This window comes from Acyrthosiphon pisum, chromosome A1 (genome assembly GCF_005508785.2).
Source record: "Acyrthosiphon pisum isolate AL4f chromosome A1, pea_aphid_22Mar2018_4r6ur, whole genome shotgun sequence".
In the NCBI taxonomy this organism is placed as follows: Eukaryota; Metazoa; Arthropoda; class Insecta; order Hemiptera; family Aphididae; genus Acyrthosiphon; species Acyrthosiphon pisum.
Genome location: NC_042494.1, coordinates 148,360,830 through 148,374,782, shown reverse-complemented (window position 1 = coordinate 148,374,782; position 13,953 = coordinate 148,360,830). Strand labels below are relative to the sequence as shown.

At 32.6% G+C, this 13,953-nt stretch overlaps 2 protein-coding genes across 2 annotated transcripts; both read right to left on the bottom strand.

Moving 5' to 3' along the window:
- Positions 1 to 539: 539 nt before the first annotated feature.
- LOC103309572 (translocon-associated protein subunit beta) lies at positions 540 to 5,370 on the bottom strand. Its single transcript, XM_008185314.3, has 4 exons — positions 4,989 to 5,370; positions 1,923 to 2,076; positions 1,544 to 1,858; positions 540 to 1,226 (listed from the first exon to the last, which is right to left on the bottom strand). The coding sequence occupies exons 2-4, from the start codon at positions 2,073 to 2,075 to the stop codon at positions 1,098 to 1,100; spliced, it is 597 nt and encodes a 198-aa protein (XP_008183536.1). The 5' UTR covers position 2,076; positions 4,989 to 5,370; the 3' UTR covers positions 540 to 1,097.
- On the bottom strand, positions 2,506 to 4,982 carry LOC100160631 (maternal embryonic leucine zipper kinase-like). Its single transcript, XM_001952101.4, has one exon. The coding sequence runs from the start codon at positions 4,740 to 4,742 to the stop codon at positions 3,096 to 3,098; it is 1,647 nt and encodes a 548-aa protein (XP_001952136.1). The 5' UTR covers positions 4,743 to 4,982; the 3' UTR covers positions 2,506 to 3,095.
- Positions 5,371 to 13,953: the final 8,583 nt, after the last annotated feature.

Genomic DNA, 13,953 nt, shown 5'->3' with positions numbered 1-13,953 from the left:
GTATTGGCTATTGATTTTACAATGATGAGTTGTTTTTTTTTTGTATTTTACGTTATGATTAAAGATACCTTTAGCCATAGACATAAGCATTGGCTTTATGACCACAATTAAAAAATAAATATGCTTCAATCTTTAAAATTAAAAGAATTACATTATTTTTACGTAAAGTTAACATCTATAGATTTTTTTAATCAACATAATTAGTAGCTCATCTGCTCATATGATATTGTACGTCCAGAAAAATAATTATTAAAACTAAACCATCACTATTTGTATTTTGTCATACAGCTTTTTACATTAAAATGTTAATTTTAAAAAATTATTTAGTTTAAACATTAAACTGGGTACTAGACCACTATTTAGAAACAACAATACTAAAATAAAAAAAAGCCATAGGTATATATATTTTACTTTTAAGGTTTTAAAACAATTTTCATTATTATCAACAAAAAAAAGTACACCTCACTGAATGTAAACCAAGAGATTAAGTGAATTTAATAACTAATAAGGGATAAAATTAGAGTATTTTACAAATTTCCAGTTAAAAAAATCTATATTTTATCGATCAATTTCAACAAAATCTAAATTTAATATTATTCCAAAGATAAATTTAAACAAACACAACACAAAGGTATTTATTTGTATATTAAATGTAGCCATCCAATGACACCTATTTTTAATTAGTACAAAAAGATTATTTTAATATCAAACAAATTAATATTATTTATAAATAAATTTAGGACAAAATTGCTATTCAATAAACACAAAAAATGTACCTACCTGCTAAAAAATAAAAATGGGGCTTTTTAAATATATTACATTTTTGGCAATATATAATACAGATATTGATATTACTTAATGAAAAAAAGATACAGATCGTGTATATTCAATATGAAAAGTTGATGAATTTGTTTTGTATACTAAAACTATAAAGTGGATTCTATAGTAGTTTTAACGAAAATAATAATTTCTAATTAGGTATAGGAAATGATCAAGGAATTTTTATAAGTAGATACATATAAAAAAATATATATTAAATACAATTAAGCTAAAGAATCCTTAATGTTAATTGTACAAAGGTTCTTATATTATTAACTTTAATCTTTAGACAATTTTTCACGTTTTTGTTTCAATATTAATTCATACTTGCTCTTGCTAACCCACCACAACATGAATGGTCCTACCACAGCTGGCAGAGTCATTATTGCAAATACAAACCAATCAAGCTGAAACAATAAAAACAAATAATAATTATAGAACACAATAGTATATTATTATACTATTAATATTTAAACTGAATTGTTATTCATATTAATATGAATACAGGAAAAACAAATATCTTTCAAATTTTATCTTATTTGAAATTTAACAGTTATGTTTTTATAATTTTTAAATTTTAACATCTCAAAGAAAGTTATACAGTATATAAATTATAATTGTTTTAATAAACTATAATTTTGAACTTGATTCTTACTTACCTATATTCATATTTTTAACTAGACAAAACAAATAAACATCCTAATAGGTATAGTATATTATTTACCAAATGAGGGGAGAATTTCTTGTCGTATTCAGCATAACTGATGATGTATCCTTCACCAGGTTCACTGCTTATTGCAAATTGTGGCTCTTCAGCTCCTTCTGATGATTTGTATTGTACAACTGCAGCTGTGAAGTTGAATCGTCCATATGTAAGAGGTTTTATGACAACAGCATGAGTAACATTTGCACCAGATGGAATTCTGTTAAAACGAATATTCAAATTTCCTTTGACTGTGGCAAATGCTTCATCAGGGAATCCTGAGTCTTGTAGTACAACATTTGTCGCCGGCACACTTCCCACATTGTAAATGGTATACTATATTCAAATAAATTTGAATTTATAACTGTTCAAAAGTCAAAAATATTTTATGTGTACATACTTTAACTAAGATGTCAGAGTCTTGAACTAGTAACTTGTTAAGAACTTGTTTGGATACTAATAACCGGGCTTGTTGACTGTCAGCATTTTGGCTGGATACGGTTAAAGACGTGCAAATTAGTGCTACAATTACAAATGACTTTAATGAATACATCCTGTAAATAAAAATATTTGTTTCATTAGTTTTTAAAATAAAATAATACTTTTAATATCAAAATATCCAATACTGTAAAATAAGTGTATAAAAAAAAATCAAATACCTAACCCAACCAAACACTATAATAATACAATCAAGTTTGGTACCTAATGATAACTAATTATTTTACTTAAAATATTGTCAAGATTTATGTAATTCATCAATTTTTTTTTTGGATGACTTCTGTATAATTTCTAATGATACTCTGAACAATTATTTTATTAATAATATTATTATTTACACAATATACATACAACTGTACATATTTGGAAGCTCGAGTTAGTACTAATTCATTTTGTATACACATTTACTAAATAAGTAGGTTAAATGATTAGAGGATTAGAAGGCTATTTTTTAATTAGTTAAAAAAAATATATACACAAAATTATTTTTTGTTAATGGAATTCAGATTTGTATTTTAATAAATTATAACAAAGCTACAGAGTATATCAAACTTGTACAAATAACTTAAATCTATTTAATAGAAGATATTATTATATTTTTGATCATCATTTAGTATAATATATAAATTATTATTTCACATAATAAACCTACCCATTAAATGTTGAAAACAATATAATAATTGTAATTTATAATAATATGTAAAATAATTGTAGACAAAGCAAAAGAAAAAAGTTGAAGCATAGAGTTAAGTGACTGAAGAAAAGTTCAAACATATTTAATCACCATTAAAGTAAATATATTATGCCTAAAGATTTATTATAAACATATTTGTAATAATAAACGGTCAAGAAAACAATAAATAAAATAGGTATAATACATGAAGAAAAATCTGTACCTACTAATATATTACTCATTTTGTCATCTTGAAATAATCAAATTAAATTAATAATACTGTAGAGTAAACTAGATAATCATTAATGCATCTTAACCTATCACTATATTTAAATTTTAATACAAAAAATTCCAGAAAATAATTTCAAGACAAAAATAAAATAGTCAAAAACCAAAAAGGTTTTATTCTGGAATAGTTTCACACTTTCCAGTAAAATTTAGAATCTCTTCGCATATTTTTTTGTACATCCATGAGTCACCCTTAAGTCGCTTTCGTTTAATGGCAACAACTGGCAAATTTTCTTTGTTCATTGAGGGTACCAAACAAATTTCTAATTCAAAAGATAATTTCAATTTTTCCTTATCAGCCACATCACTTTTTAATTTGCCCCTAAGCACAAAACCTTTTCTTGAGCAAATAACATTTTTCATTGCCAACGCTTTCTCCAATTGATTCATCACCTTTTCTGGATCCTTACAAACCGTAGTTGATATATTACATAAATCTTTTTTGATATTCAAAATTTCAGGTTGTTTTCGTGTTGGAGTTGTAATACGACGTCTTGGTGTCAATGCTTTCCTGACACGGTCTAATCCTGAAAATATTTTTCCAGCAGGACTACTTAAATTAGATGAACATTGCGGTTGCACTTGTGGAGTTTCAACATTGGTATTTCTTTTGATTTTAGCAGGTATAGTAGATGTCACTTCATCTATTTTTCTTCGAACAGCACGTCCAACTATTCTTCTGTTTTCTTGGCCTGGAGTGTGGAGACCAACTGGCCTTCTTATAATAAGTTCTGATTGTTGATTAGGTACTTCTTTTTTCTTTAAAACTAACGGAGAGCCATTTTTTTTTTTATTTAATAACAACAAATAAGTAGCAGTTTCACAATCATACTTCCACTTTGATAAACGTGACCAAATAATTTCTTTATCAATGTCGAAATGTTGACTAATTGCTTCAAGACATTCCATGTCCTTGCATCGATCAATATCATGAGTTTTTGTGGACGGTGGACAACCAAATCCTAGTCTAACCCATGGGTCATTAATTAACTCACTGATTCGTATACGCTTTAATGGGTCCACACAAAGCATACGTCTCAACAAACGTTTACTACCTGACGATAGCCAACCTGGTTCTATGTATTTTCCTCGTAATATTTTCTTGAAAAGTTCGTCGATATTGTCACTTTCAAATGGTAAACATCCACACAACAATGCGTATAATATTACGCCCATGCTCCAAATATCTACTTCCGAACCGTGGTACTTGACCCCTTGAATGAGTTCGGGAGCAGCGTAAGTGGGCGATCCACAAGAGGTCAACAGCAAACTGTCCATGCCGCCTTGCGGTTTAGCGCACAGACCAAAATCAATTATTTTCAAATTTTGTTCCCTGTCCAAGAGCACGTTCTCCGGCTTGAGGTCACGGTGCGCATAACCACTGTCGTGCAAATACGACACAGCTGATATGATTTGTCTGAAGAACATGCGAGACTCCATTTCGCTGAGACGGCTTTTCTCAACAATGTGATCGAACAACTCACCACCCGAACAGTACTCCATGACAACGTAGCAGTGCGACTCGGTCTCAATCACCTGGTAAAGCTTGCAAATGTTGGGATGGGACAGGTTCTTTAGCGCGCTGATCTCGAGCTTGACTCGCGGCAGGTCTTTGCCCAGTTTGGTCTTATCCATGATCTTGATGGCCACCTTCTCGCCAGTCAACGTGTGCGTGGCCAGTTTGACTTTGCCAAAGCCACCGGTGCCGATGGTCCGGTCCAGCTCGTAGCCGCAAGCGCGCAGCGTCGGGTACCTCGACATGACACCCGCGTGGCGGATGAGCAACCAACGAACAAACTTACTATACAAACACACCGACAAACATATGCTTTTCGCATGAAGTCATTCGCGAGTCGCGACACGGATGCAAGCACGACAACACCGACGACAATCAAAAACAAAACAACAAACGGCAATACGGGCGGTTAGGCAAGCAAAAACGACACGGGGGCAGTACCTAACAACCCTATCCTGGTTGGTTAATACGTTAATAAAACGACGACTTACCTATGATGATGTTATTGTCAACGTTAGTTATGGTATGTTATATATCGTATAATAAAATACGAAGCGGGCGGAATTAAAACGGAAAACGGGACGAGTTCTAAACGACACTCGTTGGCAGTCGCGAATTTCAACGTGAAGTATACAAGTGTTAACGGTGCACGGCCGTAATCTGGGACGACGAGTGACGGATTTTTGCTTTCGTTGCCTAACCGCTTTGTTGTTAACTTTTCAAACCGTTCACGTCACCGGACCGCGGACACGTAAACAAAAATGTCCGTTATGACACTGCGCCACTGCGGTGGCGGTGGCGTTAGCGGCGGCGGCGTGACGAGTGATAACAACACGTACCCAGTGCGTGTGCGATGAGAACACGAGGGATTATATTCTGTCGTTTTCCGCGTAAAATTCAAAATTCAAAATTCAACTATTTTTGACAAATTCCATTGGACAGATAATCTGAAACGATTTTTAGAATTTCAATCGTAAATTTTAATTTTTCAGGACATTTATCATTCATCATTGTCCATCAGTACTGTATATGCAGGTAGATGGCACTAGCATACCCGTTTTGATGAATATTTACGTCACCACCACCTCGACACTGAGCTTCGTCAAATGTTGACTTTCGACTACAACTCTGCCTGCGTGCACGCACGTTTGGTGGCATCGTCCGGACGAAACGGAAATTTAAATTCATCGAAAACAATATTATTATTAACTATAGCAAAATGTAATTATTATAAAAACCCGATGTATTTGATTATACAAACAATTGATAAAGTCAAAGGTGGGCATTAACTAATTAAAAAGTTAATATTTTTTTAACTTTTTAACTTAACTAGTTTAATTTACAGTTGAAATAACTTAGCTTTTCTCAGTTGATTTTAAAAAAATCTATCAAGTTAAAAACATTTTGAAATTTATGTTTTATTTATATTTACATGTAGGAAATCCATAAAAAACCTTATTTAGATAATAATTATTATAGTATATACATTTCTTTTTTAGTTGGTTTTTATATTATGAAAATATATAGGTAATTTAGTTTTAAACCCCTCCCGAAAATTTGTTCCAACTACGGCCTTGAAGATAATATCAAAATGTCATGAATAACACACAAAAAGTATATAATATACAAATTGCTTGAAAAAATCAAGCAGTAGGTACCTAATATTAGGTTTGCTTATAAAAACTAAAAATAAATTTTTTTTACAACACTTGACATGCAAAATAATAAAGGCCGTATTTGAGGGGGGCTTTGAAAGATCAAATCTCCCCGAAACCTTTTTTTAGTTAATTCATTTAATTTATGAAACTAAATTAACTATTAAAATTTACCATATTATATCCCAAATAATATGATAGCTGTACCTATATTATGTTTGTACGTCTTATATCTTACACATAATATTTTATATTATGTACAAATTATAAATATATAATAGTGCGAATACAAATTTTGTTGGCATTTGTTATGCCTATACATAATGGTGTATTTAAGAATTTGTCATGGGGAGGGTCCAGATAATTTTCAGAAAACAGAACCACGGGGGGGCAAAGTCCCCACACCATCCAATTACTCTTTATTAAATAAATATTCCAAATTTATAAGTTGATTTAAAATTTTTGAGTTTTTAATTATTAAATAATAATATATGTACAACACAAAATTAAAAAAAAGATATATATTTTCTTTTGAAACTATGAGCTACATTACCAGTTATGGCATCATCACCAGATCGTAGCCCGTAGGTATATTTTCTACCACGAAAAAATTAAATAAAACTATTAACGAAACTCGTCAGACCAAGTACATCGGAGTGATCTCGGAAAACAAAGACCGGATTCAGATCGGATGAGTATGAATAAAATATGCATTGAAAAACAATAAGTTCGTATTTCCTAATACACGGATGCCCTGACGGATCGGATGCGTGTGTGACACTGTGACAACTGACAGGGCCTTTACACGTCTAGCTATTTTGAGTGTAGTATAGTGTACTGTGTACATAGACAAATTTAAATAATGTGATCGATTGTTTCGCAAAAAAATAAAGATTAGGTACTAGACTTTATACTATAAAAATTATTGATTTAAAATACACATTTTATCACACATGTAGGGAATCCATAAAAAACCTTATTTAGATAATTATTATAATATATACATTTCTTTTTTAGTTGGTTTTTATATTATGATAATATATAATTTAGTTTTAAACCCCTCCCGAAAATTTGTTCCAACTACGGCCTTGAAGATTATATCAAAATGCCATGAATAACACACAATAAGTATATAATATTCAATTATGATTAAGTCAAAAAGGTGACACAAATATAAAATTACCAGTTTGAACTGAGTTAAGTTAATATTTTTTTCTATATTAACTTTTAACTTATCGAGTTAAATTTATAATTTGTTAACTGTTAACTTTTAACTTATCTTGTGTCCTCTTAACTTAACTTAACTTGAGTCAATTATTTTCATTAACTTGCCCACCTTTGGATAAGGTAGGGTACCATGAGGCATGAGCGACCTGTGAGCAGATATACTATTTAGCACTCACAGATATAATTTAGTCTATACTATAATGTCTATAGTGACTATAAGCGTTTTACAGCACGTATTCCTCGGAAAGCTCGTTTTAGGACAATTTCTAATTGTTTTGAAGAGATTTTTATAATCTCTGTGTCTATTTTGTTTTATTATACATAATATAGTATTAAGATGATTTAGGGATTCCGCATTAATTTGCCCCTGCCGGTCCCAAAAAACTTATTTTCTTGGAATTTTGTCGCAGTGACAAAGCATAAACCTGTAGCAGACGCGAAAATGGTTTGACCGGGAAGAGCACTAAACGGTGGTGAGTGGTGACCGTATTACCTACCTTGACTGGCTGTTGAAAAATATCGCGGTTAACAAGAGGAAAACTAGGTGCGGTCGAATCTGTAAAGTTTATACCATGATCATGATTCATTCGACTCTCGATAATTCGAAGTTGGTGGGACTTATGAAGAATTTCGAATTACCGAGATTTCGAATTGCTGAGTGGTTCAAAATATTAAGATCGCAAAAAAACATTCGAATTACTGAGTTAAATTATTGAAGCTAAATTTATACACTATATTGTAAGGTAAATTATTAACAATAAAAATATAAGACATACATTTTGCCATTTTGGTGAATATGTTTCGAGTTTCCTAGCGTTGAACTTCAAATTGTCGTATGTTGATAGCTAGTTTTCACTAAAATTTTACTAAGAATTACTGCGAGATTTTTAAGGGAACGAGCAATTACTTCGAATTACCGAAAGTTTCAAATTATGGAAGGTTTGAATTATCGATGCCCGAGGGTCGACTGTACTTGCTAAAATAGTATTTAAGTATACTATAATAATAGTATGGTATACAGTATACTCATTAATAAGTATATAAAAAAAGATGCGGTTGCCAATAAAATTATATAACCATCACGTAGGTGTTTATACTAATATAGTACTTATTATAATTTATATCTAATATCACAAATTTGAATAATATTCCAAATGATCTATCAAAATACATCAGTGTTTAATTTTTACATAAAATCAAATCGAATACAAAAGAAGATTACGATTTCAAATAATGAGAAAATATTTAATTAAGTTAACGATTTTTTTATACATAAAAATAATAATACATATTTTGACATAGCTTATAGTATATACTATATAGCCATATTGGTAAAATAAAATATGTTAGTACCTATAAACTATAAGCTGCAAACAATATTTGACAAACGAAAGCATATTCGTAAGTAAATAATCATAATAATAGTTAATGTTATATAGTTAGTATTGATTTAATTTAATTAGGTACATATTCTCATATTATGATTTATGAAACATTCGAATCTCTTTGTATTTCGGACATCGTTCTTGATAATACGAAAATTATTACACTAAACGTGATCATAAGCTACTAAGTTTCAAATATTAGCCATTGCTGATAAGTGATAAACTATTATATTATCCGAGAACATTATCCCTATAAATTACTATTTAAATTTACCCTGTGCGATGTAACCGTTTCATTGAAAATAATGATTATAGTCAATATAATCGTCTAAATTATTTTAACTAAGGAGACTACACCTTTATTATACGCAGGCATACAGCGCATGCTTATGAATTATAGTAATATTATAATTATTATTATATTGAATATATTTCTTTGAGACTAAATGTTCACAATTCCAGAGACTCTAATATTATATAATTAATATGGAGTAGGTATCAAACTATCAAATATCAATAGGTTTTGGGGACTAATTTTCAAGATTTCTCTCCTCTCGCATAACAGTATCGTATACATTTTATTATTATGATAAGTATTGTAATAGTGAAATTTTTGCGATGTATTCGGAATGCGAGGACTTGATGATGGTCCGAAATAAGGAGGGCGCTCGCGAGATCTCCGCGGACGACGGACACGATTTTCGGTCACTGGTCCGAACCGACATGCAAAGAAAGTGCGGGCGAGATTTAAATCGTTTTCGTTATTTTGAGTACGAAACCACAACGTACGTGATATATATACAACCATACAAAGACTTGTCGTGGGCTCAAATACGTACACGATTTTTAACAAAAAAAAATTTAAAAAAAAATATACATAACATATTATAATAATATGTAGCCTGATGTAGGTATTTTATATGCAGTTCGTACATGACTAACCTACTCGCTACTATATATACACCGTACGCCTTACGATATAGGTTAGCGTATACACTATAATACACATAATATTAACAATATATTACGAGTATATTATTATTATACATACACAATTATTTATAAATCATGCGCATATTGCATAATAATGTACGCTATAATACTCGCGACTTGTTTTATGCGAACATCAGGTTCGTGTATGTATTGGTCGTGATGTATTTCGTTTACGCTTTTACACCGTATAGTATTGTATACATAAAAATAAATACTACATTTTATTTCCAAAAAAAATCTTTATATCGTTTGTCGGTGTCTTTTAAAACTCGAACTTTGTGCTGGGATAAAAGATGATTCATTTATATATAAAAAAAATATATCATTAAAATCACATAGGCGAATATCTATCTAATCTGTGTAAAGAGAATTATGATAAAAACTTCTTTTTTTTAAACGTATGATAATTTTTAGAATATTTAAACGCTGAGATTTGCGTTATTCAAATTATATTGTTTATATTATACCGAGCATATAAGTTACCGACAACTGATATAATCGTTAAGTCAAGTGGATACAAAGTAAACAAGACCAAATGAAATGATCCTTTTGTGCCGCTGCATGTGCATGAATATGTATAATATAAACGTCATAAATCTTTAACAGGACCGGAGAGAAGAGAAAGAAGGATAGACTCGGTTCCTATAGATAGCGCTGTGTACTTGTATGAAAATAAACATTGGATTTAGAAAAAAAATATACGATAAAATGATATTTCTTTGTACGTGAAGAAATGTTTTCAATAAAAACGATTGTTTATGAAATATTTTTATTATATTATAATATGCTGCAGTATCGTATTTAATGAATGTGTAACGTAAAATATTTGTCATGACAATAATTGTAAACTATACATTATACGCATTGAAATATTCAAATATTACAATATTGCATTAAATTAAGACTTAAGGTTGTTGTAAAGGTACCACGTATTACTTAATAGTTATAAATTATAAAAATTTCAAATTATTTCACCTAATGGAATTTAGTGCATACTTAGTAAAGTAAGTTCTGTATGAAATAGATTCATACAAAAACTTAATTAGAAAAAAATAATCGGGTTCAAGCTCAATAAAAAAAAAAAATAATAATAATTCAGATAGAACATATTATTTTAAAACTAATAGTTACAAGTAAATACTTAGATTTGGTGTTGGGCTGTAATATGAGGTAGAATTGTCACGTAATATGTATCAGTGTATCACATGTCAAAAAGTGCTTAAGGAGAGTCATAATTTATAAATTATATAATTTGAACAATATGATACCCATACGTAATATTAAAATTGTGTATACGTCACTATATACTAGAAATACTAGAAATTACTACAATACAGTACTTATACATATTATAATAATTTATATGGGATGGTGCTACTGAAAACACATTTTACCACTAAATTGTTTACAGAATATAGTTGTTCATATTTGCCTTGATAAGATAGATCGGGTTTTTTCTACTAAAGAAAATTATAAAAAAATCGGTATATTTCCTCTAAATTGGTTGTATACCAGGGGCGGTTCTAGAGGGGGGTGATTGTTCCCGTCCTTAACTTAAGCTGTTTACGTAATTACATCAAGGGTGAATGGGGATTTGCTTAAGTTATTTATTTATAAAACACATCCATACATACATACCAACTTTTAGGTACGTCCACACGGTGCACTTGCGTCTAAATATAAATATATTCCAACTATTAATTAACAATTTATCATTGTGACTAGTGGTGAACAATTTTAACCGAAGGAACCAAATATATTTTATCCATCAACCCACTCATAACGGGTTGTATACCAAAATTTGCTGATATCTCAACTCTCAAGTTCATAATTTAGAAGCAATACATTTTACAAAATGTCCACCACCGCCAACTCCAAAAATCAACAGAGCCGTGGCTAAAAAAACTGCCTCGCTACGCAACTGATTATGAGAATAAATTTTTAGTACCTACACAATATAATATTTTCATATAAATATAGGCAAGTTTTTCCGCTAATATAATATAATAATGGTTAATCGAAAACCACTAGCCCATTGGCATGCTTTTAAAATCAGACCTATGCAAATGTCCACCTTCCTTCCCCCAAATAATGCCACTGAGTGCACTTTAAAGTTCATCCCTCCCTATCTTTGTCTGGATCCACCGCTGGTATATACACAATTATATATCTATATTATATTAAAAGATATTCTTCTTGAGTTGAATACCTATATATTTTAGTTACAATTGGTCAGGTGATGAGTGAATTGCGCCCTCGTTAAATTATTTTCTATAGCGGTATTGCTTTCATAAATATGTTTTTAATTTGTCTTATGTATTTTAAATACAAATTGGGGGTGGCTGTTCACGCATCGACCATGGATTCATAAGGTCACATTAGTAAACTATAAAATACAATTAACTTTTTGAATATTCCACCAAAATGAAAATGTCGATAGCAACAATATAGGGGTGCAATAAGATGGCGCGCAGTCCTTATCAGCGGTACCTATTTTGGCGTACGATTATGCGCGCTAAATTATTTTAACTTCGAAGCCACGTTGCCAAATATACAGGTGTGAAATAAAACTAAAATTTTACAAAAAATGTACTTAAGTTTTTAGCCATAGTTGGAAATCGCCAATCGCTATCAAGGCTTTAAAATTTAACTTAAAAATATTAAATGCAATTTGTAAACTTTTTTGCAATTATTTACTTTTTAATTTATTTATCTATTCAAATATCTTTTTTTATTACGACAATTGTTTTCTTTTATGACGTAGACAGCGTGCGTATATAAAGTGTTTGTTTTATTTTGTGTTATTTACGTATATTTAACGATATTTAGATAAGTATTTAAGTAAATGTATTTAAAAACTTCCTGAATAGATGATTTTGTATCTGTATTTAAATATAAAAACTAATTACGAAATAACTAAAATTTGTTACAAACAATTAGGCAACGTCGCGTCCAATTTCACGCGCAATCGTACGCTTTTGAATAGTCAAAATCACGAACATAAAATAGTCAAAATCAGGTTCTTTGTTATTTCGGCACTGCGCGCAATCGTATGCCCAAAAAGGTAAAACGCACGCAATCATACTCCACCGCAATATAGAACAACAGTACCTAATAATATAAAACTCATCCGTTTCGTGTTTCAGGTACCAGCGGCGTGATCTACGTATACATAGTCGAGACGAGCCCGACGGACAGTCGGCCCTTTTTCCTGTTGATCTACACACTGTTCGTGGGCTTGGGCCTGATGAAGTCCGCGATCTTGGGCGCGCTGTTACATTGGCGCACGGTGGCAGCCGTGTACGCCGTGATGTGCGCGATCGGTTTCGTCACGCCGTTCTTCGTGCCGTCCACGCCCATGTGGCTGCGGTCCCGGAAGCGGGAAGAGGAGGCCCGACTGGCTGAGAAGTGATTCGGGTTCCAGCTGGACCGCATCGATGACCTACCAACGCTGCCACCACCACCTTGCGCGTCTGCGGCCATGGCCAGTGGCCACGTTGACTCGGGCCGACTCGACGGTTGGCGCGATCATGGACACGAACGTAAGCTGCTGGGGCACGTACACCTCACCCACCGTCTGGAAGCCCACGCTCGCCTCCTTCGCGTTCTTCTGCTGCCAACAAGCGTCCGGGTTCTACGTGCTGCTGTTCTACTCGGTGAACGTGATGCGCGACTGCCGCGTGTCCATCGACGGCATGACCGCCACCGTGTACCTGTGCGCCGCCCGACTGGCTGGGACCATCGTCAGCCTCATGTTTCAATCGGCGTGCAAGCGCACGCTAACTACCGTCTCGGGGCTGGGAATGTGCGTGTCCATGTCCACCGTGGTCGGTTACCTGTACGCGTTAAACGGCGTGTCCGCCCCGCCGGCCCGCGGCCACCGACTTGCTAATCGTGCCGTTCCTGTTCTACGTGTTCTTCGCCATGTTCGCCGTGCTGCCGTTACCATGGAACGCGTGCGGTGAGATGTTCCCAATGGCCGTCAAGAGGACCATAAACGGTGTGATGTACTCGTGCGGTTACGAGCTCATGTTCGGTGCGTTCGTCCTGCCCGAGACCACTAGCAAGACTCTAAACGAGATTACCGACGGGTTCAGGTCGTCCAGTGACAAGGCCCGCAAGAAGATAGTCAAGCCTCAAATACCCTAGACCCGACACCACTGCAGCTTCACAGCAGGTTTTAAAGTATTATTTAG

What these genes read in the sequence shown, in the direction of transcription:
- LOC103309572 (XM_008185314.3), bottom strand. Translation starts at nt 2,075, where the DNA reads ATGTATTCATTAAAGTCATTTGTAATTGTAGCACTAATTTGCACGTCT. An exon ending in ACTCTGACATCTTAGTTAAA is followed by an intron (nt 1,859 to 1,922) that starts GTATGTACACAT and finishes ATTTGAATATAG; the next exon opens with TATACCATTTACAATGTGGG. An exon ending in AGAAATTCTCCCCTCATTTG is followed by an intron (nt 1,227 to 1,543) that starts GTAAATAATATA and finishes TTATTGTTTCAG; the next exon opens with CTTGATTGGTTTGTATTTGC.
- LOC100160631 (XM_001952101.4), bottom strand. Translation starts at nt 4,742, where the DNA reads ATGTCGAGGTACCCGACGCTGCGCGCTTGCGGCTACGAGCTGGACCGG.